The sequence below is a fragment of the Acinonyx jubatus genome, chromosome A1 (assembly GCF_027475565.1).
Source record: "Acinonyx jubatus isolate Ajub_Pintada_27869175 chromosome A1, VMU_Ajub_asm_v1.0, whole genome shotgun sequence".
Lineage (NCBI taxonomy): Eukaryota > Metazoa > Chordata > Mammalia > Carnivora > Felidae > Acinonyx > Acinonyx jubatus.
Genome location: NC_069380.1, coordinates 120,944,538 through 120,971,738, shown reverse-complemented (window position 1 = coordinate 120,971,738; position 27,201 = coordinate 120,944,538). Strand labels below are relative to the sequence as shown.

The window sequence follows — 27,201 nt, the reverse complement described above, 5'->3', positions numbered from 1 at the left end:
GGTGCCCCTTTCCCCAGTCGGGCTTCCCTAACCCCTGTCTCTAAGCTTGGAGGCCCTTCTAGGAGGTCCACAATGTTATCCTTCATAGCACTTGCCAAATACATTATAATTTCCTTACTCCTCGTTTGTTTTTCTCTACTAGCTTACAATCTCCATGAAGAAAGGGCCATATCTAACATGACTATTACAACTACAAGTTGTATACTCATCACTGGTGCCCGGCACGGGGCCTGACACATAGTGGGACTTAACACATATTTATGGAACAGATGCATGCATGAATGAATGGCCACCAGCTTTCCCATCAGCAGAGGCCATGAAGACAGGAGACTCTAAGAATGGTCATTTTGGTGGCAAGACCGACGTATCTTACCACTACGTTCAACTCCCCATCAGTAAACTTGGTTGATGGAATGCCTTTAAATCTAAATTATTTATTTCAAAATGGAGCTGTCATTTTCCCCCATGCCAGTATCGGTGGTTGCCCGAAGACCCAGGTAAACCAAATGGCGACAGCATCATATCAGCAAATTTTCAAAAGCATTTTTACAAATATTGTTTCATAGCACTTACACCCCAGACCTGTGGGAGAGTGAGGTCAGGAAACGAAGACGTGAGGAATTAGAGACAGCAACTTGTCACCTTATTTTGTGCCCACACTCTGTGGCCTTATGTACGATTAATGTGGCCACTGGCCTAGCCCTGGTCTCTGAGGCTGTATTGCTGTAAAGCAGTGAGTCTCTCTGTGTCAGTGTGTGGGGGACAGTTTTCCCCTTGCAGGGGATGTTCAGCAACACCTAGAGATGATTTTGATTGTCACAACTGAGGTCGGGAGGTGCTAGTGGCATGTCGTGGATAGAGCCCAAGGATGCTGCTAAACACCTTCGGTGCACAGGGCAGCTCCCCAACCCTCCCCCACCCCTGCTCCACCCTCAGCAAATTATCCAGACCGAAATGTCAATAACGCTGACGTGGAGAAACCCAGCTGTAAAGCCAAACTCATAGACTGAAACAGAGAGGAACAGAAGTGTGTAATTCTCTCCAGATGCAGGAGCCTGGTGAGTGCATAGCCTCTTACAGGGCATAAAGTTTGAATTAAAAACTAAAATACTCTGCAGGCTAAAGAGACCAATTGCGTAGGCTTTGTGTGCCTTGTGGCGCTCCCGGAGAGCGTCTCTGCTGAAGGAGCAAGTCTTTATCCATACCCCAAGAGCAAAAGGTAGACCATGTTTTTCCCTGTTGCCTCCTGAAAGGTTTACTATTATGGCTTCTCAGAATCAAGGGAAAACTTGTGTTAAAAGTGTTTTCTGCAGAAGGCATTAAACCTGACCACTCAACCCCTTCTCTTCTATTTCTAAAGGGTGTCCTAAGGGTCAGAAAACTAAGATCTTGCCACCTAGCTTCGTTGTGCTGGGTTGTCTTAAAACCCTCTGATGTTCTCATCTGCCCAGAAGGAATCATGCTGCCTGATGCTGGGGATGAAGACCAAAACAGACATCATAGCTGCAGAAATCCTTAAAAAGTACATTGTCAATATCCTGGCGTATCGATTCCCTTTCGTATTGTTCAGTTTAATTAAAGCCCAGAGATGTGCAGGAGGGGAGCAGACAAGGCAGTTCCTTCTGAGGAATTGGAAACACATTCTGGTTTGGCATTGGAATGGTTTCTTCTCTGAGGCATTCTATAGACTGAATAATTGGCAGTTCTTTATCCAGCTTGGATAAGGGAGGTTGAAGTCTGCCATTTCCAGATGAGAGCTAATTAGGGCATAAAGCCAAACGCTAAAGTCGGAATCTGCTTTATATGTTTAAAATGTGTTATAATTCCATTAATTCGGAGTAAATAGAGTGAATTTGAGTTGTGAATAGCTATGTAGTTAAATTGAAAGAGATGTAATATTATTATTTTCATGTTCATAAAGTAGCATTAAAAACCATCTTTAAAGGTATTATGTAGACTGACTAATAAACAAGTACTTACTATTCCCCAAATAATTCTCGCCGTTCCCTACCATCAAACCATTGTTCTAATTTTTGATTCCTACCAGAATGTTCTTCTCACTCACATCTCCATAGATTCAGATTCTCCCTGTGCTTCAGAGCATATATCAGATATTACCACCTCCAGGAAGTCTTCATGGAATCCAACCCAATGTCCCAATTAGGTGTGAGATTTTCCTGTTCTGCACTTTATCTGTTACTCTCTTATGGCCCTTCTGTAGTTTGTAATATAGTCATCCCTTTCACTGATTTCTTTCCTGCCCACTCTACCTTTACACTCTGTGCCTTCCCTGCTCCTCCACTCCCATGGTCCTTGGCACTGTGTCTTAGAAAAAGTAACCTTTCAATGCATATTGAATCTCTGGAGGCATTGATGGGTAGGTGTGTGGATTTGGTTATAGTTTCCCCTCATGATTATGCTAGTCATTAGCAAACCCTTTCTTTCCAATGGGGCACAAGTAACCTTGACCAGCCCTGATCAAATGCCCACAAATTCCACACAAGTAAACACGGAAGTTGAGTGTCATTCTAGGTGATCTGTCCTACATCAGACACCAGGGAAGACAATGTCAAGGTCACGTAGCCCAGGAAACAGCACAGTGTCCACACAGAGCGGGGGAAGGAGTGGGGAGTCCGCACTAGAATCTTAGCTCCTCCACTTGCTCATGCTTGGCAAGTTATTTGACATCTCTGTGCAAATTTCCTCATGTATAAACAAATAAAATAATAACATTTACTTTATTATACGTTTTTCAGGAGAGTTAAGTGAGATCTCCTGGGCATAGTGGTTAGCACAGTGACTGGGCCTACTAAGAACTCACATTTGATGGCCACTGTTATTACTATTGTTATCATTATGGAAAATCAAGTCCAGCGTGCCTGGGTGGCTCAGTCAGTTAAGTGTCTGACTCTTGGTTTTGGCTCAGGTCATGATCCTAGGGCCGTGGAGTGAGTCCCGTGTCAGCCTCTCTGCTGTGTGGAGCTTGCTTAAGATTCTCTCTCTCCCTCGCTGTATGTTCCTCCCCCCCAACTCTAAAATGAAAAAGAGAAAAAAAAGAAAATCAAGTCATATTCATATGAGATAGAATGAAAAAATATTGCCTACTCCTCTGACATCTCTTTATAAATGAGGTAAAACTGTCTACTTTGTGTGAGGTACTATCAGTATATAAAATTTGGTGGTAAATGTGCTTGGCTTTATTATGCTTTTCGCTTTATAGTCTTTTCATTGAGAGCCAAAATCTTCTGTTGTAACCAGCGAGGTTCTATTTTTCCCTTTGCATCTGCTTTAAATCGAGCCTGTCCTCCAACTTCAAAATCCTCTTTACTCTCATCCATAGCTGCCCACCTCCCACTTGGCTTTAGTCACTTGCTGGCTGAGCAGTCGGCCCAGACTCCCCATCAACCGTGTGAATCAAGTCTCAGCTGGCCTCTCAGGAGGTCCGGGGGATGTAACAGTGAGCAACACAGCACAAGCTGTGTCCCCGCTGAACTCAGAGGAAAGCTGTGGAAGAAACATTAAGTAAACTGTTATTTTAAAAGAATTAAATCATTAACTAATTAAGGTAGAAGACAAAACTGCTCTGAAAGAAAATGTACAGGTTGCAGCCAGGTTGGGTTAGAGAACCAAAACCGTTTCTTGGCCAGCAAGTTGTCTTTCGGGCCTCAGCTGAAATGTTACCTCCCCAGAGAGGCCCTCCCTGACCATCTAAGCCAAGCAGTCTCTCTCTGCCACAACCCCCATTTTATTTTCTGCATTCTACTTTTTAAAAAATTGAGGTATAATTAACATATAGCATTAGATTAGTTTCAGGTGCACAGTATGATGATTCAGTATTTGTATATGTTGTGAAATGATCACCACAATAAATCTAGTTAATACTCATCACCATACATAGTTACAATATTTTTTCTTTTGATGAGAATGTTTAAGATCTACTCTCTTAGCAACTTTCAAATCTGAAATACAGTATTTTTAACTGTAGTCACTCTACTGAACATTGTATCCCCATGACTTATTTTATAGCTGCATCTTGTACATTTTTAAAAAAAAATTTAAAATTTTTTTTTTCAACGTTTATTTATTTTTGCGACAGAGAGAGACAGAGCATGAACGGGGGAGGGGCAGAGAGAGAGGGAGACACAGAATCGGAAACAGGCTCCAGGCTCTGAGCCTGATATCAGCCCAGAGCCTGACACGGGGCTTGAACTCCCAGACCGCGAGATCGTGACCTGGCTGAAGTTGGACGCTTAACTGACTGCGCCACCCAGGCGCCCCTAAAAAAAAAAATTTAATGCTTATTTATTTTTGAAGGAGAGGGAAAGATAGAGCGTGAGCAAGGGAGGGGCAGAGAGAGAGGAAGACACAGAATGCAAAGCAGGCTCTAGGCTCTGAGCTGTCAGCACAGATCCCGATACAGGGCTTGAACTCACAGTCGTGAGATCATGACCTGAGCCAAAGTCAGGTGCATAACTGACTGAGCCACCCAGGTGCCCCAAGTTTGTACATTTTGACCCCCTCTACCCATGTTGCCCACCCCTCACCCACCTCACTCGGGCAACCGCCAGTCTTTGTCTGTATCTGAGCTGGGGAAGGGGTTGTTTGCTCTGTTTTGTCTTGTTTTGTTTTAGTTTCCACATATAAGTAAGATCACATGGTATTTTTCTTTGTCTTATCTCCCTTAGCATTATATCCTTAAGATCCATCCATATTGTTGCAAATGTCAAGATTTCCTTCTTTTTTATGGCTGAATAATATTACATGGTATATATACACACCACATTTTGTTTATCCATTCATCCATCAACAGACACTTAAATTGTTTCCATATCTTGGCTTCTATAAATAATGCTGCAATGAATACAGAGGTGCAGATGTCTTTTTGAGTTAGTGTTTTTGTTTTCTTTGGATAAATTGCCAGATCATTACTGTCCTCACATTCTGAAATAACTTTGTTGATATAATGTTTACCTGTTTATTGTCTATCTCCTCCTTCTAGAATATAAACTCAGTGAGCTTAACCTCAGTGTATTATTTACGGATGTATTTCCAACACCTAGAAGCATGCTTAGTGTTTAATAATTGCTAAAAATATTATATTTTATGAATAGACGAAGGAACTAACCAAAAAGAGGTTCCTTTTCCTTCCTGATCAGAATGTACCAAGTTGTGATTTTCACTCACCACCAGCTGCAGAGTGTGTGTGTGGCGGGGGGGGAGGGCGATGAAAAGTATGTCAGAATTCTGCCTGTTTAGTTCAACTCGATTCAATTCAGCACAAACCTACTGAATTCCTGTTATGCACCAGGCAGTGAACCTCATACTCAAGATTCAGAGAAAAGTCAGAATTCTACCCTTCTGCTACTTGGAGTCTGGCAAAGGAATTAGATACTTAACAGCAATTATCAAACTAATTGAACAGTACTTCATGCCTCACAGAATTTTGAACATTGTGACAAATTATGCCATTGAATCTTCACCACAACCCTGTACATGAGGAGTGATAATTATCCCTGAATAAACAGGAGGGTATCTTATCTATCTGGCTCACTCTTGCTTCTTTAGTACCTAGTACACTGCCTGACCTAAGTAGATGCTCAATAAATACGTTCAGTAATGAATGAGTGCTTTGAAAGGAGAGGATGGTATTTGAGAGTCAGTAGCAGGAGGATTTGACCCAGTCTGAGGCATTTAGAAACCTCTCCCTGAAGATGTGACATTTTATTTAAGACTTGAAGAATGGATAGGAATTTGATTTGCTCTGACTTGAAAGTGAAAACCTGGGCAGGCTCATCCGGACTGATCTTAAATAAGCTAATTTTTGTTTTCTTGGGATTTACTTTCCTTCTTAGCAAAAAGGAAAAACTGTAATGATGAAACTTTCCCCAAAGGAGGGTGTAAGGACATGTTAAAAGAAATGATCAGGGTGACTTTCTCTGAAGAGCTGGGCTTCAGTGAGGGTAGGCAACAGGCAGTGTACCACAGGCTGTTGGTAGGTCCCAAGGCAAAGGCTCCACCTGGGACTTTGCAGGACAAAAGCAATTGCTCCTGGTCTCCCAGGAGGCCCGTCCAAAGGAAAGCTTGGAGCAGCCTGGTCCAGAGTGTAGCACTCCAGAATCTCCCAATTAATTGCCTTTTCCCCCCCTGCCATTTGATGTTAGAACCTGGTGTTTGGAAATCATCTGGGGGAATTTCTCATCTCTAGGCTCTGTTCTGCTTGATGCCAGCACCCTTCTCACAAGGCACCTAAAATGGGTCACCTTTATCTTTCTCTCCTCCTGGGCTCCTGGTTTCCTGTTCAGAGCTCTCTCTCTGCTCTTGGGCCCTCCCTCCAAACACCTCTGCCAAAGCCTTTGAGCCTCCCCTCTCCTTAGAAAGACCCTTCCTCTCTTGGTAGCCCTGCTCTTATCTATGATGACATTTGTTATATCAGAGTTTAATTCCACTTATGGGGTTAATGACTACTAACCGTTCATTTGCTGTGCCTCCCAGTAGGATAACTGCCTTTTAACTGGAGCTTTTTGTAAATAATGCCTAATGCCAAATCCTGGATGTCTAACATTGACTTTTGGGGCTCTTTAATCCCAAAGAATCTTTTCCAACCCCTTCTTTCCATCATAACCCCTATTAGCTGCATTATAATAGTTTATTAGTCCTTTTTCTTTTTTTTTTCTGGAAAATGCACTCCTTTAGAGCAGGAGTCACTAAATCACCACATCACTCACTAATGCCTAATAAAACATCTGGGTGCCAACAAAATGTTGGACCAAAGCAGTGAGGCAGATGATCTGGGAGAAGAGGATCTGTAAAACTTTCTGTAACCCTGACCTGTCAAGCTAGAACATGAAATGAAATACCTCACACCAGAGGTTCTCACACTTGAAAGTAAGAGTCACTTGGCATGTTGAATATGCACATTCCTAATCTGTCCTCAGAGAGTCTGAATCAATAGGTTTGATGGCTCTGAAATCTGCAAGGTCACCAAGTGATGCTGGTACAAAAACACTAGATCTCCTTGGGGGCTGTTTGTCTTTGGACACGTTATTATATCCTCTCAGCTTGTTTTCCCTTCTGTAAAATGGGATTCTTCAGAGAATTAAAGAGAAAAAAGATACAAAAGTACACCAAACACTTCACACGGTGCAGTGCAGATTACCGTGTAAATAATCATCTGATCGAGGATATTTTGTATTCTTTCTTTCTGCGCCTTGCCCATTCTACGTATAGGTGGGTGGGGTGCCCCAGGCTGGCACGAAATCAGTAATTTTTAATTGGGATTGGAAAAGATGCTTTCAATTGAGGTCAAGGGGTACTGGCTGGTTTGGAGTGCCACTTTGGAACTTAGGTGCCAGCCTCACTGATCTTTTTGTATCTAATGAAGGAGACAGGTGTTTGTTTGGTTGGTTTTTTGCTTAGTTCTTTGGAGATAATTATGGGTAGCATAATCAGTGAATATGTTTTCACCCAGGAAGTATTTGCTAAGTGCCTCCTATTGATTCAGAAGGTATATACTAAATGCCTACTGTTTATCTATGGCCAAATTATGCCAAGTCGAAGCATATCTTTTCATGAATTCCATAATATCTTTGCCTGAATGGCATATTCCACCTTATAATGGGCTCAAATTCATTTGTGCTGTGAAGGACCTCCAAAAAAAAGTATCAAACATCTTTCAAAATTTTTTCCCATATATATGGATTTATCCATCCATCTGTCCATCCGTCCGTCCGTCCGTTTACTTTTCCAACTAATAGTTATTGAGTACCTATTTCATGCCAGGCACTCAGAGTACAAAGATGAATTAGACATTGATGTTTCCCTTAGGAAGTTTACAATTGCATCGTGTACACAAAATAGGTGAGTAAATGCAATAAGATACTGATTCAGGGATGATATTACTGTTAAAGACATAGCAGTTAAACTAACAAAGCACTTACATTTTGCTAGGCACTGTGTTAACCCCTTCATATCAACCATCCTATTTTGCCCTCATAATATTGTGTGGCATTCTGTTATTATCCTTACTAGCTATGTAAGGAGGCTTAGAGATGTGACGTCAGTTGTCCTACATCATACAGTAAGTCAGTATCAAAGTCATGCTTAAGCTTTGGCCATCTAATTGTGACACGACCCTCCTCACCACGCTTGTTCTGTCCCTGCTCTCAGGTTGGTGTCTGGCCAGAGAAACTCAAAGAAGGTGCACAGTGACAGTATGAGTAATATCAGTACTAACAATTTGTCAAGTGGTTATGGTGTGCTAGGTGCTTCATATGCTTACTGTCTCACTTCATCTGAGAATACACGAGTTAAACTTGTTACTGTTTTGTAGATGCAGAAAACTAAGGCCCACAGGTGTTAGAGTTTGTTTAAATCTACCCAACCGGTAAATGCACATGGATTCAAACTTGGGTCTGACTGATCCCAAAGCCCACACTCCTTCCACTCTAATGATCAGAGGTCAGATGTGCAGTATTTGTGTCAGGAAGACATTTCCGGATATGCTCTTGGGTTCTGAGATTCAGATGACCCATACAATCAATGGAGACCATTCGGGCATTGCTTAAATAGCACTTTACTTGGGATGGCCCAAGCTTGCCAGGTATCTGGTCTAAGGAAGTGATGGGTTATAGGGCTATTGTAGGGCTAAATGTCCGGTCTCTGCCACTAGTTGTCATCATGTCACAATGGTTCAAAAGTCAGAAAACGTTTTGGTGGAAGAGTGTATTTACATACCATGGCCTAGACTGAGACTATAATTACGGCTCAAAGTCTTTGCTTTCCTGGGCAGACCAATACATTTCTCCAATGTTAAGTATATTTTTAAAGAAGAGAAGCAATATAGGGTTAAATTAAAATTATTCTACCAGATTTCAGAGCACACTTTTTTTTTTAATTGAAGTAAATTGGCACGCAACATTGTATTAGTTTCAGGTGTACAACATATTGATTCAACAATTTTACACGTTATTTTGAGCTCACCTTAAGTGTAGTCACCATCTGTTATCACGTAATGTTATTACAATATTATTGACTATATGCCCTCTGCTGTACTTTTTATCTCTGTGACTTATTTTATAACTAGAAGTTTGTGCCTCTTAATCCTCCATATCTATTTCCGGCATCTCCCCACTTACTTCCTTTCTGGCAACCACCAATTTGTTCTCTGTATTTAAGACTGTTATTTTGTTTGTTTTTTTTTGTTCACTTGTTTTTTTTCAGATTCAACATAGAAGTGAAATCCTATGGTATTTGTTTTTGTCTGGCTTATTTCACTGAGCATAATACCCTGTAGGTCCATCCATGTTGTCACAAACAGCAAGATCTCATTCTTTTCTGTGGCCGAGTAATATCCCATTGTATATACACATGTATATCTCCTACATCTCCTTTATCCATCCATCTTTTGATGGGCACTTGGGTTGCTTCCCTGTGTTGGTAATTGCAAATAGTGCTTCAATAAACATAGGAGTCTACGTGGCAATGAGAAAGTATGAAATATAGCAACCCTTTTGTAGCTATACTTTTGTAGCAACATGAATGGAACTGGAGAGTGTTATGCTAAGTGAAATAAGTCATACAGAGAAGGATAGATTCCATATGTTTTCACTCCTATGTGGATCCTGAGAAACTTAACAGAAGACCATGGGGGCGGGGAAGAAAAAAAATGGTTAGAGAGGGAGGGAGTCAAAACATAAGAGACGTTTAAAAACTGAGAACAAACTGAGGGTTTATGGGGGGGTGGGAGGGTGGGGTGGGGGGGTGATGGGTATTGAGGAAGGCACCTGTTGGGATAAGCACTGGGCGTTGTATGGAAACCAATTTGACAATAAATTTCATAATAAAAAATAAAATAAAATAAAATAAAATAAAATAAAATAAAATAAAATAAAATAAAATAAAATAAAATAAAATAAACAGAGGGGTACATATATTATTTTGAATTACTGTTTTTGTTTTTTTTAGGTAAATGCCAAGTTGTGAAATAACTGAATCATGTGGTATTTGTATTTTTAACTTTTGACGAACCTCCCTACTGTTTCCCACAGTGATCGCACCTGTTTACATTCCCATCAGCAGTACACAAGGGTTCCTTTTTCTCCACATCTCTCAGATGCTTGTTGTTTCTTGTCCTTTTGATACCAGCTATTGGGACAGGGATGAGGTGGTATCTTGCTGTCATTTTGATTTGCATTTCTCTGATGATTGGTGGTGCTGAGCATCTTTCATGTGTCTCTGGGCCATCTGTATGGGTTTATTTCTGGGCTCTCTATCTGTTCCATTGATCTCTAGGTCTGTTTTTGTGCTGCTACCATACTGTTTTGATGACCATGGCTTTGTCATATATCTTGAAATCTGGAATTGTGATACCTCCAGTTTTGTTCTTTCTCAAGATTGCTTTGGCTATTTGAGGTCATTTGTGGCTCCCTACAAAATTTAGGATTATTTGTTCTAGTTCTGTGACAAATGCTATTGGTATTTTGATAAGGATTGCGTTGAATATGTAGATTGCTTTTTTGTAAGTATGGGCATTTTAACAGTATTAATTCTTACGATCTGTGAGCACGCCAGGTCTTTTCGTTTGTTTGTGTTGTCTTCAATTTCTTTTATCAACACCTTCTAATTTCCAGAGTACAGGTCTGTCATCTCCTTGGTTAAATTTATCCCTAGGTGTTTTATTCTTTTTAGTGCATTCTTTTTAGTGGAACAAGGCGTTGTATATTTTTGCATTTTATACTAAGTTTTATTTTTAAACTTTATGTTAAATCTTATTTTTAAAAATCCCACTCAGAGGAATATTGGTTTTCTTTTATAGACCGTTAAAATCATTTCCTCATGCCTCTAAATGCAGCACAAAGGACATTCACCTTTTCTGTATGGTATACAATAGTGTCTTTCACAGTACTTGTAAATCCCAAACTGACATCTTGTGCTTGCCTTCCAGTGATAAGGTTTCCAAAGTCATTATTATTTCATGGGTCAAAACCAAACCACATCCCCAATCCAAATTACTTTATTTGGTGGTTATCCCTGTCTTTTGATAGCGCCATCCTCTCTCTTTCTCATGTGAAATCTGAGTGAGTGTTTTGGTAAAGTTGTATAATTCTTAGATCAACTTAATTTTTCCAGCCAGCAGGGTATACCAGTTGGGAAAGAGTCTGTTTCCTTGGGCTTAGCCTCTGTTCTTGTGTTGTGGCTTTAAATTTGTACGGCAAATAACTCGAAACCAGGTTCCTACCTCGGTGTGAGGGCTGGCAGGAAAGAAGAGGCTGTAATGGAGCACAGAATCTGTCTGTGTTAGCCCTCTGTCACCGACTACTCACCCCAGCTTTTGGCTTCACCTAAATGATAAATGGTCCTATTGTTTGGGCTTTCGTACTAAGAAAACATAGAACTAAATCTAGATGAAGCAAGGACAGAGACCCATTTCATTGCACTGTACTTTAATATTCCTGAGACCCATGGCATTACGGGTGGCTCTTTTAACAGCCATCTCTCTCCAGGGCAGAACACTGTGCAGTCTTTGTTTCATCTGATCTTCCAGCTAAATAAGAGATGGTCACTTATCCTCAGTGCTCCCCTATCCTGCTGGATTTCTATTGCTAGAGGAGAAACTGACCACACGGGAAAAGGTAGAGGTTTCAGGCAGGGCATTTCAGCGTGTGTTTACAGGCAGGACTGACTTACTCAGCAAATCCTGCTCGGAGAAGCTGCAGCCAATGAAGAGCCTATATCCCGGCTTGCTTGGGGGCTTCTGAGTTTGAGCTGCACGCAGAAATGTAAGGCAGTGCTTCCTGGTGCTGATGGCAAAATGGGACCCATCTCCAGTTATTCCTCGGGCTTCCCAGCTCTGCACATCCAGGAGAGAACCTACATAAACATATTGGGGATGTAGCCAGCTTGAAAGGCCGAGAGAATCCTTATGGATTCAGGAGACTGTTTTTTTATTTAGATTTTTATTTTTTATTTTTTTTGGAAGATGAAATGCTTCTCTCGTTACCTGCCTTACATCTTCAGACCTCCGAATACCATCCTCTCTTCCAGCTGCCACACGGAAGGTACAGACCAGAGAGGGAGACTGTCTGGGTGGGTGGGAAAAAGTGGGCTGGTGTATGACTTCCCACAGGCTCTGCCGGATCCTGCTTTCAGTAGCTACTAGCTGACTGCTGTTCCTGGCAAAAGCTTGTGTCTAACAGACTTAGATCTGCTTCTAAAATCAGTCTGTCTTCTCTAAGGAAAGGGAAGTATTTTCTGAAGAGCAGGATAATGTTGCAAAGGTGATCTCAAAGCTGATACAGCTGAGTCAAAAAAAAAAATCAGAAATATTTTGCCAGTTTCCCTTATTCTTCTTCACAAGCAAACAAGTAATGAGAACTCCTGTTAAGGAAGAAGATTTTCAGTAAGTGCTGCCACATACATTTATCCAAGCTCTCTGTTTTGTCATTGTCTGTTTAATAACTTGGTGCATGCCCAAGAAAGCAATTAGCAAAATAGAATTAGCTTACACATGACTGTGGAGTGTCGGTTGTTGGATTGGTTTGCCCGGAGTCTGGACTTGGGTTGCAGAGCCGGAAGACACAGCTGACTTTCAGCGCTTCTGGAAATGTGTTTTGTGGGGGGTCCTAAGTTGATGCCTTCTGGCGAGGGTGAGCTGAGCCTTGTACAAACAGTCCCAGTTCCCGGTCCTTTGGGGACCTCCTCTGCTACCTTCTGACCTCGAGTGCTATGCGTCCGTGTGTGTATGTACTTTCTGTGTGCACGTGTGTGTGCCTTGTCAACGTGCTGGCAATTCACCTTCATCAAAGCACTGCAGGTATCAACATTTCTGGAGCCAGTAGCTGGCTGTGCATATTCTATGTGTGATTTGTCTGTTTCTTTTGATCTGCTACATCCTCGAAAAAGAGCAGTTTCAAGCAAAGCAGCTGGCTGGCTGCTTTTCAGGCTGAGGGTTGTCCTACAAGCAGTACTGATTGAAGAGGGCTGGGGGTGGGGAGGGGCTCCCACCACAGCTCAGTCCAGCCACGCTCTACAGAAAGGAGCTGATGACCAGCCTGTTCGGAAAACCCACCCTTGTTTCTCATCCTCGGAGTAGGAACCTGGGATTGGGGGTGGTGTATATAAAACAAGAAAAGTATTTATTATACTGCAAAGTGATTTTCAGTCAATACCCCCAGGAAAAGCAAGTAGGAGTTCGAGATCACCCATGAATTGAGTCCAAGGATGGTATTTTTCACAGACCTTGATATCTTCTGGATGTTTTTTTCAATTAGATAGTTCCCTTAAAAACGTTATTGGTGGCTAAAGGAGATGACCCACTGAGAAATCTTGCCCCTCACATAGAGGATCTTAGTAAGTCTCTGAGGTGGATGGCATAGATAGGAATCTTCAGGGACATTTTCCATGTACGAAAGACCCAAAGTCACACAGGAAGCTGCCTAGATGACTGTTCTATTTCTGATTGGTTCCCCATCCTCTCCTCCTAGTTTAGACTCAGAGAACCCAAACACTTGGTCTCTTCAGTTGCTGTTCTGTGTCTTAATCAAACTAAGATCCTACCTCATACAGACAAACCACCACCACCAAGAACTTTCTTGAACTGTTTTTTTAACTAAGTTTAACTGTTTTATTCCATCAAATGGGAACCACATTTTATTCCTATCAAAACAATCTCTAATTTACTAACTACCACCAGATTTAGGGGGTGGGGAGTAAGGAGACTTGTCTTTCAATCTGTTGTAAAGCTAATAGACAATGGGTAGGGAGGATAGCTTGTGGCAGACATTAAGGTGGTGAGTGAGGTCCTGGAGCTGGGTGGGGAAGGCATGAGTTAAACACCAAGCAAGCAGGGCCAAGTCGCTTAATTGCTCTGTGCTCAATTTTACCTATTAAGTGGAAATAAAAGGACTTATTCCCAGGATACTGAGAATTAAATGTGATCATTCAAGGCCTTTAGGAGGCTTGGTACATGGTAGGTGCTGTCTGTTTTGAAGTCCCGTGTACTTTCTCAGACAGTCAAGTTTTCTTTTTTTATTACAGTGTCTCCCTTAGGTAGTAAACAGTTTCTTCAAACACAAAACAGTGTCGCTCGGAACTAGTTACACTTAGAGTTTGTCCAAGGAGAAAAATATGTGAGAACGAGTCTGTGTTTTTATATTGTTAGCAATTATGTCACTCCGTAGTTTCTTCTAGAAAAGTTATGGCTGCAAACTTCATATTTTATTTAGTTGAAGAGAGAGAGAATGAATAATTGGTGTATATCCTTGTGAAAATCAAATAAATACAAATACCCAAACAATTCCCTTAAGAGTAATTCGAGAACAACTTTAAAAGCTTCAATAATCGCTGGGTTTCTTGGAGGGTGGAGCCACCCTACTTAAAAGACAGGTGTTCCTTCCAGTTTGTCTTGACATTGTTTTCTCAACACAGAAAGATCATGGGCTTTGAATTTTAGCTCTGCCCCTTGCCAACTGGGTGATGTTGGGTAGTCATTTAACCTCTCTGAGCCTCAGTTTCCTCATTTGTAAAACATGGATGATCATACGTTATAGGATGGCTGCAAAGAAATACATTCAGAATGCCGTGCACAGGGTGATAATCATAGTAGTAGCGATAATAATAGTTATTGTTATTGGCCTTCATCTGTATTGCACCTACTGTGTCCCAGACACCATCTTAGCACATGATGTAGTAACACATTCACACATATGTGGTTCACAAATAATAGTCCTTTTTCTTTCCTTCTCTCACTTTCAACCCTCGAGCCTGTTCCTTCATCCATCAGGTCAAGATGTTGTTCTTCCTGTTACAGTCAAAATACTTTTTAAAAAATACGATCATAGTCCCTCCCTCAACCCCCCTCAAACAACAACATGCTTGCCTTAAAAACCTCTCAGTGGTTTCCTATGGCCCAGTGGGCCCTGCGTGTTCTGACCCCTGCCTGACTTCCCTGCCTGACCTGAAGTACATTCCATCTTGCCACACAGGCCTTTCTTGGTTCTTCAGGAATCTTTCTCTGGCTACAGACATCTCTTTCTCCCCTCAGTCCCTTTCCTTATTAATCCTGGCCTTGGACTCTCAGCTTAAGTGGAGAAGCCATCCCTGCCCTGAGGTCCTCCTAGTCCTAGCTCCTAGAGAACCGGGGTGTTTCAAAACACCTGTCATAGTTTGTCATCCTGAATGGCCTGCATAACTGCTTTGGGAATATCTGTCTCCCGGATAGACTGAGGGTGTCATGGGAGCAGGACCCACATGTAGTTTTGCTCTCAGCTGTACCCCCAGCACTAGAACAATACCGAGTACTTAGTGGGCACTCAACAAATTTTTATTGAATGAAAATATGCCAAATACCAAGGCTATTATAGAATCACGTTTTTAAAACACAGGTGAAACACATTCTCCAAAGCATTAATGGCTATAGGAATGCAAGCTGTTTTAACCATTGCTGGTTGGGGAGCTTTTTGTGGACATTCTTGCGGGCATTGGTTTTATGATCATGCTCTACTTTAACTTGAAATCAGAGGATAAGAATGGGGAAAAGGTCAACTAAATAATGCTGATGCACGAACAGGGTTTGGAGAGGACAACTGAATTGTCTTCCCTTCTCTGTGGACCTCATTAAAAGGGCACATAACCCCCTCCCCCCACGGTGAGGAAGGATTCATCCAGCAAAATGATTCTAGGATTAGAGGAACAGAATCTCAATCACAAGCAGAATGAAACCATTCCGGACAGGACAGAGGGAAAGGGGAGACCCACAGGAATAAGAAAGCCAGTGAAGTATGAGGAATCTTGCCTGATATTTTCCAATGGACCTAATGTGGCACCCAACTTGGGAGGGCCTTTTCTGGTCTGGTGAACACATGAGTAAAGGCACTTCCTTTTCCTGAAGGGACAAGGGTCATGTGCCTTGCCTCATGCCACTTCCTTTCCCTGAGTTGTCTCTGTCACGTTTTCATGCTGCAAGTCCTTGCTCATCTCTTAAAAGGTAGCTCAAGTCAGGGCTTCCCAGGATGACTTCCTTAACAACTCCAAAGATGGACTTGTTATTATGAGTCACAAGAAGCACAAGAGTTGTGGACAGAAGAGATGAGGAGAAGGAGAGTAGCACCGCAAGAATCAGTGGCTGTGTGCTCAGGGCTATGCCTGTATGATCTCATTTACTGCTCTCACATTCTCATACCAAATGCTCTTATCTCTATGCTATAGGTGAGGAAATGGACACATGCCTGCTGTGTCCAGAGCCACAGTTAGTAAAGTCAGAGCTAAGACTCAAGTCCAAGCTGTCTGAATCAGAACTCGGTGCTCTTCACTCATGCATTACGCATTTCCTTCTGAACACAGCCTGCAGATTACGTTGAAACAGTCTATTTACGTGCCTGTCTCCTGGTGGCCGGGAGCAGCTTGGGGACAGGGATTCTGTCCTGTTTGGCTTTAGTCTTTGCATCCTGGTTAGCACGGAGCTTGACTCTGAGTAGGTGATCAAGAAGCTCTTCTTAAATAAAAAACTGAATGGGAGAGTGACAAATTTTTCTATGCAGCCATAGTTCTCCTTCGTAAGGAGGAAACAGGAAGCAGAATACCTTCCAGTGACACCCAAAAACAGGCTTGCTGGAAGTCTACATGCACATACGGGGGGGGGGGGGAAGTACATGTTTTCCTGTTTATCATGTTGTAAATAATCATAAAATAATAACAAAAAACATACAGTGCTTATTACTTGCTGGGTAGAATTCTGACACGTACATGCACGTGGATGTAGGAACAGGTGTATGTCTTCCTCACCACAATCCTATGAGGTAAGTACTGTTATTATCCTCATTTTAGAAATAAGGAGACTAAGACACAGAGCAGTCAGGTAACCTGTCTCAGGTCACACAGCTGTTAAGTGCAAGGGTGAGGATGAGAACCCGTGCGGTCTGGATGCAGAGTACATGCTAAGAAAGGATCCATTCCTCTGTTCGTGCCTTTTTACGCATTTATGGAATTCTTATTTTTCTTATTTTTGGAAATCTCTTCTTAGCCCCTTCCACATATGTAGAACCAACCCACTCTTCAGGCCTACATCAAAGGCACTTCCCACCCACACCTTTCCCTGACTGTTCATCTTCTCACCTACATTTAAAGCCTCTCCCAAATGTGCATCATGATTCTCTGTAACATGGAAATAATATTATGCCACCTGACCAGGATATTGTAAGGCTTAAGTGAGACAAAATCTGATATCGCTTTAGACTAAAAAAAGGTGTTTTTTTTGTTTTGTTTTTTACGTTTTTTATATATAATACATGTCCCTGCTTTCATCCAAGGCCAGCCCTCTCCTTGGGAGCTGGATCCCATCCCTGACCCCTACTCAAGCCCTTCACTGCTGCCCTTGGCCCCTCTCTGTGTGTCATCACCACGTCTTTCAGTCCTTCCTCTAAACGGGATCATTGGTGTGCAATCGCCAGCATGCTGTCAGTCACCTGACTTTAAATACTCCTCTTGTGATCCTGTGTCTGCCTGCAGCTACTGCCATGTCCTACTCCTCTTCGCAGAAAATTGCCTTGAAAGAGTCATCCATACACAATGGCCAAGTTGCTCTTGTGAGAGTCCTGTGGCCCCCTCACTGACCAGGGTCCTCTGCCCCACCTCTCAAGCTGCATTGGCACACACGGTCACTGCTTCTTTGGCTTCAAGGTCCACACTTTCTGTCTGTTTCCTTCTCCCGCCATGGCTAGTCCTTCTCCTCCTCCTAAACCGTAGACACGTGAGCCAAGGGCGCAGGCCTCTCCTTACGTGTGCTTGTTCCTAGGTGGCCTCAGCTAGCCCAGGGTGTTAGACCTCATCCCTCCAAACTGCATCCCTGCTCCAACCTCTCACCCCAAATGCAGACCTGCACATCCAACTACTTACCCAGAACTTCCTCTGGGATGCTCTACAGGTCTCAAAGCCCAGCTCCTCATTCCCCTTGAGAAAAACCCACGTGTCCAGCTTCTTTTCCAGCTCAATGAACAAAGACTCCAGTCTCCTGGTTACTTCAGCCACAAACCTTGGAGTCATCCTTCATTTCTATCATTGTTTCATATCCCTCTTCTCATTCTACAGTGAATCCTCTGGGCCCAACCTCCTAAAAATATCCAGAATCCATTCATGTCTCGTCACATCCATTTCTCAAATGCTTCTTCACCAGAGAGGACTTTCCTGGCCTTCCTGTCTAAAATCTGTCTCTCTTTCTCTCTCCCTCTTCCCTCTCCCTCTCCCTCCCTCTCCCTCTCTCCCTCTGTGTCTCTCTTTTCTCTTCCTCTCCCCCACCTCTCTGTCTCTTTCTCTCTCTCACACTCACATCTACACCCACACCCCCACTCCCCAGTTACCTTTGCCCTGCTTTATTTTTATCCATAGCACTTAGCTTTACCGGCTGTGTTATATACCCATTTGTTTATTTCTTGCTCTCCTTTGTGCTCTGTAGACTGTAAGCTGCATGAGAGCAGAGGCTCACTTCTGTATCTCCGGCACATAGGACAGCTTCCAGCACCTTGCAGACATGTAATAGATACATGTTGATTGAATGAATGGGTGTGTGAATGGATGCTTATGTGAACTCTTAGTAATAAAGTAGGAAGAATGGCCTCTGAAACCAGCTAAACCTGAGTTCTAATCTCACACTCATAATTACTTGCTGGGTGACATTCAGTTACTTGACTGGTATATTTCTTTCTCCAACAATAACATATCAGAGTACTGTTATGAAGGAGAAAAAATTGTAATTTTGTAAAACATCTAGCATAATGCCTATCAATAGTCTGTAAGTGAGACTTTACACAGTCACATAAAGGCATTAATAGTTCATGCCGATTGAATTGTTTTTGCCTACCGACACAGCTAGCATTGGCAGTAGCCTTGTTATCTGCCAGACCCTGTGCTAAATACTGGATAGTCACTACCTCACATAAATCTCAGAAGATCATGACGTAAGTACTGTTAACTGTCCTCATTTTACAGATGAGGTAGCAAGGCACAGAATGTTATAGTAACTTACCTGAAGCCACATGGCCATTATGTGGTAGATCAGAGTTTGCACCCAGACAGTTTGACTCTAGAGCCCAAGGTCTTATCTGCCTCATAATATACTGCATTTTGTAATACGAAGCATAAATACCATATTTTAAGCATTGTTCTCAGCACATGGGAACTTAAAAGATGTAAAGGACTCATCCTTATTTGAAGAAATCGCAGTATGGCAGGGGAGAGAAAGGCATACACGCACAACTCTAACAGTAGATTTTAACCCTGACTGTGCCTGAGGATCAACTGTGGCAAATGAACAGGGATGTCTCCACCATGTCTACCTATTGAATCAGACTTCCTGGAAGGCAGCCCTGGGAATCCTAGTTTTCAGAGCTCCCCAGGTGAATCTTGAATAGTCAGAGCTGAGTACCTGAGTCTGTGATAAACAATGCTCAGGGTTAAGGAATATAGTCAAAGGGAAGCGCTCTGGGAGAAAGAGATTGATCCATTGTAGATCCCTTTGAAATGATAGAGTAAGATCTGCAGTTGAGAAGAGGTTGCTTTTGGTCAAGATGTCTGATGTCTGGCAGATAGGTGGCTGTCCTAGAAAGATTCAAGGTCAGTGTTATTTGCTTATGCTTTCAATGGACCTCTACTGAGCATTTGTCTGCTTCATGGTAGCTATGAATTTGCTTCAAGATTTTATTTTCAGGTACCAGCTAGAACATCTACCTAATATAGAGACAGTCATTCAGTTTCTTGCCCTTTACTTTTGTCATCTACATAAAGGGGAATAAAAATTATGCACATATCATTGAACAGTTGCTTTGGTGAGTAAACATGATAATTCATGCAAAGTATATAGTGTGGTACACAGTGCATATTAAGAACTCAATAAGAGCTGTTGTTATTATAAATATGATCCATATTAGTGGAGGTCTCAGAAAACACCCTTGTCCTGAGTACTTCGATGAAATGTGGCGATGGAAAGAATCCTAGGCCAGTGGCCCAGAGACGCCTACATTCTGGTCCTTTTGTGACATTGATGTCCCTTGATGAATTGTCTAATCCTGCTGTGCCTCGGAGTCAAGTGGGAATATAATAAAACCTGGCAGTGTTGGTGTGAGATTAAGTGATAGAGCTTTGTGAAGCATGTCCCCCTCTTGAGGTTCCCACATTAAACCAGAAGCAGGGAGTGGTAACTGAGTTTTAGGAGTTCCTAATAAAATCCATAAAGAATTTAGCAGCTGATAAGAAATGTGGAGGGTAGGGGCGCCTGGGTGGCTCAGTTGGTTAAGCATCCGACTTCGGCTCAGGCCATGATCCTCTGGTGAGTTCAAGCCCCATGTTGGGCTCTGTGCTGACAGCTCAGAGCCTGGAACCTGCTGTGGATTCTGTGTCTCCCTCTTTGCCCCTCCCCCTCTCATGATCTCTCTCTCTCTCTCTCTCTCTCTCTCTGTCTGTCTCTCTCTCTCCTTCAAAAACAAAATAATCATACAAAAAAATGTGGAAGATAGAAAGTAATGTTTGATAAAAGCCAACTGGGAGTGAGGCACTCTCCATGCATTATTATCACATGGAGATAATTATCACAAGGATGGTGCATGGCAGTAGTCACATTTTACAGGTGAAGACCTGGGAGAGGACTTGTAAGGTGAACTGTCTAGTTGGAAAAGACTTTGGCTTTGGAATCGGTTACACCAGAGTTCCAAATATGATTAAAGATATTTATCCTCTGGGTGTTTTGTCAATAGTAAAATGTAAGTAATCATGTTTCCTTTTTGGGTTTATTGTAAGGATAAAAGATGTTGAGTGAAATATACCTAATAGTCACTTAATAGATGGCCCCTGTACTTACTGTGACAGTATTTTTGTCCAGGTCATTCTAGTGGTAACACTGTGCTAGTCTGATGGCACAACCTGGGTTTCTCATAGACCATCATGTTCCCATCAAAAAAAAAAAAAAAGTTCAGTCTCGCATTTTTTAATTATTTCAACCTTTATCACTTTTGCTGCTTGCTTTTAACATACACTGGTTAGTGCCGTTCTGATTTGTGTTTCTGAATTCATTGTTTGCTTTTGGTACTTGCGCCCCAAGGCAATTCCTTCATTTTGACTCAATTTTATAAATCTAATAGAAAAATCACCAGCAGTGAAATCATCACCATCGTTAGACTGGCCCATTAGTTTTCTGAGTCACTGTTTCTTCCCTGGCAGATGGAGCTGGGAGAAAAGATGGGCCGAGATGGCCAAAGCCTTTATCTTCCCAAGTATCTGCAAAAGCACAGTTAGCAGGAAAAGCAAACAGGAGGCAAATAAATGGGTGATTTCAAAGATATGCATGAAAGGCTGCTCTGGATCCTATTGTTGATACATGGGAATGTCACTTACCTGGAAATTTTAGGAGCAAACTGAGGAGTCAGTGAACCTCTTTGCAAGAGAAATTATTTATTCAAAAATTACAAACAAATGCCTAAAGAACATCTCTATTCCATGTCAGATATTGGCTAGACAATGGGTTCACCGGTGGTGAACGTACATTTGGTTCCCGCCTAGATGCAAGACTAATTAATCAAGTTACTATAAACAGTGACAAATGCTCTAGTGGTGAGGGCATATGAAGACAAGGTCTAATAGTGTTGCGTAATGCCCAGGAAGAGGAGGACATCATCCCTGGAGAAGTGTCCCTTGAGCTGAGATCTGAAGGATAAGTAAGACTTGCCCAGGCAGAATGAGAGGGAATCTTCCAGGCAAAGGAGAGCATGTTTGCGAGGCCCTGTTACCAGAGGGTTATGGTGAATGTGAGGTTCTGAAGGATGGCTGATGAGACCGGAGAGAGACCCAGCAAGAGAACAGTAGAGAATGAAGCTGTCAAGTGGTAGGTCCTGCACGCCTCTGTGGTGTCAGTTATAGACTTAATCCAAAGAGCAACTGGAAATTACTGAAGGGTACAAATTTTGGGGAAAATTTCAGCCCAAACTTGCAACATGAGGATATTCTCCTGACTGCTGTGAGACTAGAAGGGCTACGAGATGGGTGGATACATTTTAGGGAGTGGGCTGCTGAAGGCAGTCTCTATCATTGCATTTTGCTAGACGTGTAGATGGCACTCTGTATGCCCCAAAGTCCTCAAGTCTGAATAGAGTGCAGAAACCTGTTCATTTTCTTGACATCCAGACAAAAAATTCTTCTTCTCCATGAGCAATGGCAGGAACACACAATGCTCTGTTTTGAAGAGGCAGTAAACCTTCAAGGCATTGAAAAATAGAGTAGTGTGCTTTTCCAGATACAGCACTTGGAAAGCATGATATTTAGAAGGAAAAGAAAGGCTGTGTTAGGACAAAGCCATTAAAGATGTTTTCATATCATGTTTATTCAGCACAAAATAGCTGCTCCATCAAAGCCTCTAGATAGAATGGTACATATTCTCAGCTGTGTACACTCATATATAAACAGAAAGGTGACCCTCTCAGGGGAGAGTTGACCAAAAGTCAGTCTCATGAGCAAAGGCTAGAAAGCCATGTTCTACCTTAATTATTAATTCATTTTTTTCAACCAAGATGATAGAATATCTAAGCATGTGGGTAGAAGCCCCAAGTGTAAAATCCTTCAGAAGCCCAGCAGTAGCATATTAACCAAAAAAGGCATGATAATTGGCTATCATGAAACTGTGTGTTTGAGCCCTGCCTAAAGCCAACACAGTCTAGTAAAAAAAAAAGAAAAAAAAAAAGAAAAGAAAAAAGACACTGAATAAGGAAAACAAAGTCAGACCCGGTCCTCGGGCCACCCATATCCATCCCATTAGATAGAATCAGAATTTCGGTTTGGGAGCAGGTCCCTGAAACCAGTAGCCCAGCCCTTTCCAGGGTCTCTAAAGCCCAGTATTCCTGACAAGAGAGCATTGGAGAACTCACTCCCTGCCAAAGCTGGCCCTTCTACTTCAGGACACTTCCGGCTATCTCTAGATCTGTTAGTTAAGCTGGAGTCTGTTTCTTAGAATAATTGAAATCTATTTCTTCTCAAATCATAAATCTGAGGCCTTTTCCTCATGACTTTTCTGCATTAGGACAATGATTTTCACACCCTGTGCAGGCTTCAGATTCCAAGTTCCTTCAAGTAGCCTCCTGTGACTTTATCTAGAGTCGTGGTCAAAAGGAGACTTTAGGTGCCACATCCTGTTCTAAGTGTTTTAAGGTAGTAGCTCATTTAGTTCTAACAACATTCTGATGAAGAGGAAACTTGTATTATCCCCATTTTACAGAGACAGACACTGAGGCCCAGAAACATAAGTCACCTGCCCAAAGTCACATGGTCAGCAAGCAGCAGAGGTAGGACCTGAACCCAGGTAGGCTGGCCCCAGAGCTTTGTTCTTCCACCCACGATGGAGGGGAAAACACAAGCTTTGCTGTTAGTGTCTTGCCTTTGAGTCCAAGTTCCAACACTGCCCATGGCCACCTGCTTCTGACCAAGCCTCCACTTCTTCATCCATGAGATGTCTATCGTGAACCGTACCTCAGGGCTGCTGTGGGAATACCTAAAATAATGCACGTCAAGCAGCTGCAAAGTGCCTTACACATATTGCCTTCTCATTAAAGGCTGATAGAAGAAATAAATGTGTGAGTAAATGAAAGAAGACCTTCTGGGCCAGCCTCCCCTAGCAAAGCTTCCTTACTCTTTGCCCCAATTCTCAGTTGAAGCACCTACTTTATGATGCCCTCAGGAAGTCAGCCAGAAGTCACAGCATAAGCATAGGACAATAGACTGGAATGAAAATAAAACTATAATATAAATGACAACGAACCATTGCTTCATTCCCCCCAATCCAGACTTGAGATTATTTGGCAGCCTAGAAATAAACTAAACAAGCTACAAGATAGTGACCTTTCAGATCATGTCATGTCCCTCTTCCCGTTTTATGCAGTAAAATCTACAGTCTTTTTGTGGCCTCCAAGGCCTAGGAAATCTACACCCTGATGATCTCCTGTAACCGCCCTCTTCATTCAGCCCACACCAGCTACACTGGCCTCCTTGCTGTTTTTCAAACATCCCAAGCACATTCCCTCTCCAGGACCTCATACTTGTTCCCTCTGTCTAGAATGTTCTTCTCCCAACCATGTTGTTCTTACCCTCACTTGTGTAAGTCTTGCACAGATACCACTCTTCACAGTCCAGAGTGCTAACCATTACACGATGGAACCCCACCAAATACCGCTCTTCAAATAGGACTTCCTGCCTACCTGATCTACACTGCCCTAGCACTCGCCTTTTATTTTACTTCACAGATTGCCTCACTGCCTCACCCGTTATCTATTTGCCTGTGTTCATCATCAGTTTCCCATCAGTAGACCTTAACCTCCAGGAGACCAGGTGCTTTGAGCTTTTGCTCAGCATCATGCCTGCCATGTAATAGTTGGTGGCACATCGTTGTTGAATAAATGGTACATAACAGTGGTTAGTAGAGGCAGCAGGTAGGCTCAGTGACCCACAAGAGTTTTACCTCTTTCGAAGGACACTAGTTCCCAAGCACTAGTATACGCATAAAGATCATCTGCAGTGCTTGGTTTAAGATGCAGATTCGGGGGGCTCACATGCTCCTCCTAAAATTTTGAATCAGTACATCCTGAGTGAACCCCAGGACCTCCATTTTCAAGAAGCCCTCCAGTGCCTGTTGAGGATGGAACCCCAGTGCAGTTCGTCGAGAAACACTGTCCTAGGGTAAGAGAAAGTAAGAAATATACATAAGCAACACCCCTGAATTTTGCATGGTTGCCTTCCTCCCTCCATGTCTGGCCCAAGATGTGAGAACTCCAGACTTAGCATTTAGGGTGTGATGCTGGTGGAGGCAAGCGGCAGGGCTCAGTGCAACGGTTCCTAATCACCCTGATCTCTCTGTTGGAGGTTGAGTGGCTGCAGACTTGCTTAAGGAGGGTCTTAGAGTAACCTCAGAAGCAAAAGGACAGCATTAATATCCTCCCTTGCCTCTGCACAGAGCCGTTTACTGAATGGCTGCTGCAATCTGTGAGTGGGGGAGGGCACCCCATTGGTCCTGGCAGTTGGCATCAAACCAGAGAGCCAGAGCTGGAAGAGTTGCAAGGTTCTAGTCAGAGCCCCACCCACTATCTTGCAGAGAGATTAAGTGAACCGCCCAAAAGCACGCAGCTAATTAGTATTTAAGAGCTGGCACTGAAACCCAGCCTGTGGCTTCACTGTGGTGTTTTGGCCTCTGTACCCTTTTGAAAGTGGTTTCACTGTTCCTAACAGTCCTGTGAATATCTTAGAATAATGTGCTGACCTGACTACAGACTATGTAAAAGGAGGGAAAAACCCCTCAAGGATAAACTGTAAAGAGTCTATGCCCTCTTATACTGTGAGCATGTGTACTGATAAGCCCGCAGGAGAAAACCAGCTTCATTGAGGTACTTTTAAATGGCTGAGTGAGGTATGTGTAATGGTGCTATTATTTTACACTTTTTAAAGGAAGCTCATTTTTCTTTGAAATTGGCCTCACTTACACACAGAATCGGCGGGAAAGACGATGATCAGGTATTAAGCCTTCAAGAATGTTCTCATAAGTACCATCTTCACCACATTGGGTAGCCAACCGAAGGTAATTTGGGACCAGCGTATATAATATGTGTTTCCCCATGTTGTGCCTTCTAAACAGCACTAAGCAATAGACTGACCTTGACTATCTAGAGCTGAGGGCTGGGGATTCGGGGTGGTCATATGTTGCCGGAATGGATTCTTTTATGATTCCTGCTACATCTAAAACATGCCACTGTGCCAACTTGCATTTTTTTCTTTCCCATCTAAGCAACCCGGGCTGAGCTTGCTGTACATGCTGGGGACAACCTCGTCTAAATTCACTTAATTTGCACTCATTTATGTTCTTCTGTTTGGAAATTGTATTTTTGGCTCTGATTCAGATAAATTCAACCTGAGATGATAAATGGAATGATCCTGTAGGTGAAGCAGTGATGGAGGCTTTAGTTATAATTCTCTATTGATCCTCAGATATGCTCCGGGCATCATACAAAGTTATTTATTGGACACAGCACTGTCAGGTCGTAGCATAGACCTCAGTAAATTGATTGAAGTTTGAGGCTTCCGAGGATACCCAACCTTCATTTAAAGAACCACTTCCCCAGCAAGACCTGATTTTATAATGTGGTAGGAAAAAAGGTATCTTCTGCTCTGTATATTTTATCTTCTTAAAAGTTAGGCTCTCAAAGCTTGCAACTGAACAGGGTAAACAAATAAGAGGTATGTTCCAGGCAGCTGGAACAGTGCCTGGGGCTTAGCAGGGACTCAGTAAACATTTGCTCCATTCTGTTCTCTCCACTACCTTTGTCTGCAGACACAACAGTGTTGGCTCATTTCTTGGTCCATGTATTAAATCTTTCTTGGGTGCCTACTACATGGAATAATTCTGGACAGTATCCACTCGTATAAAGTACAGCTAGATCCTTGCTGCCATGGGCCTTATATTCTGCTGTGGGCAGACAGGTAATAAATCATTATAAGCAGTAGATCAACAGTAGGGTGGCAACCAAAGTAAGACTAGATCTAAACAAGGAGATTCAGATAAAATTTAAATAAAGACCTTGCATATACCTAACTGCAGAAACACCTTCCAAATTGGTCTTCCGGTACTTAGGCTTCATCCCTGGTCTCCTTGGCAGCCCTCCCAGCCAGCGTTCACAGCTCATTCTGGGTGCTTCTTGGCAAGTATTCACCAGGCCTCCTGTGCTGATCTCTTCTTTCCCATCTGGTGCTCTGATTCTGCACAGAATGGTGGGCAGATGCTGCCAGTAGCAGGGTTCTCTGCAGAAGTAAAGGCCTCTGGGAGCTGAGTCTGCAGACCCTCGGGACAGCATGAATTCATTCAAATGGTTTTAAAGCCTCTGTGAGGTTCCAGGCAGAGATCAGGCTCTAGAGAAATTTCAGGACACAAAGCAGCCACTGACCCTGACCTCAGGGTGCTTGCCTTCTAAGAGGGGAACTAGACAACCACAAGTGGACATCAAAAACTAGGACCTTGGGGCACCTGGGTGGCTCAGTCAGTTGAGCGTCCAACTTTGGTTCAGGTCATGATCTCACAGTTGGTGAGTTTAAGCCCCACATCGGGCTCTCTGCTGTCAGCACAGAGCCTGCTCCAGATCCTCTGTCCCCTTCTCTCTGCCCCATCCCACTTATGCTCTCTCAAAAATAAATAAA

The 27,201-nt window shown here is 42.7% G+C and overlaps 1 protein-coding gene across 5 annotated transcripts in view; it reads left to right on the top strand.

Moving 5' to 3' along the window:
- PPP2R2B (protein phosphatase 2 regulatory subunit Bbeta) overlaps nt 1-27,201 on the top strand; it is a 507,195-nt gene that overhangs the window by 74,024 nt on the left and 405,970 nt on the right. Inside the window, exon 1 of one of the 5 annotated variants that reach the window (XM_027042158.2) lies at nt 11,512-12,056. The exons of 3 other annotated variants lie outside the window; for them this stretch is intronic. In XM_027042158.2, the coding sequence (XP_026897959.1) occupies nt 11,983-12,056 (74 nt within the window). In that variant the 5' untranslated portion in view covers nt 11,512-11,982. Of the gene's footprint in view, nt 1-11,511; nt 12,057-27,201 lie in introns of those variants that run through there. One more of the 5 variants, XM_027042188.2, reaches the window with a different exon arrangement.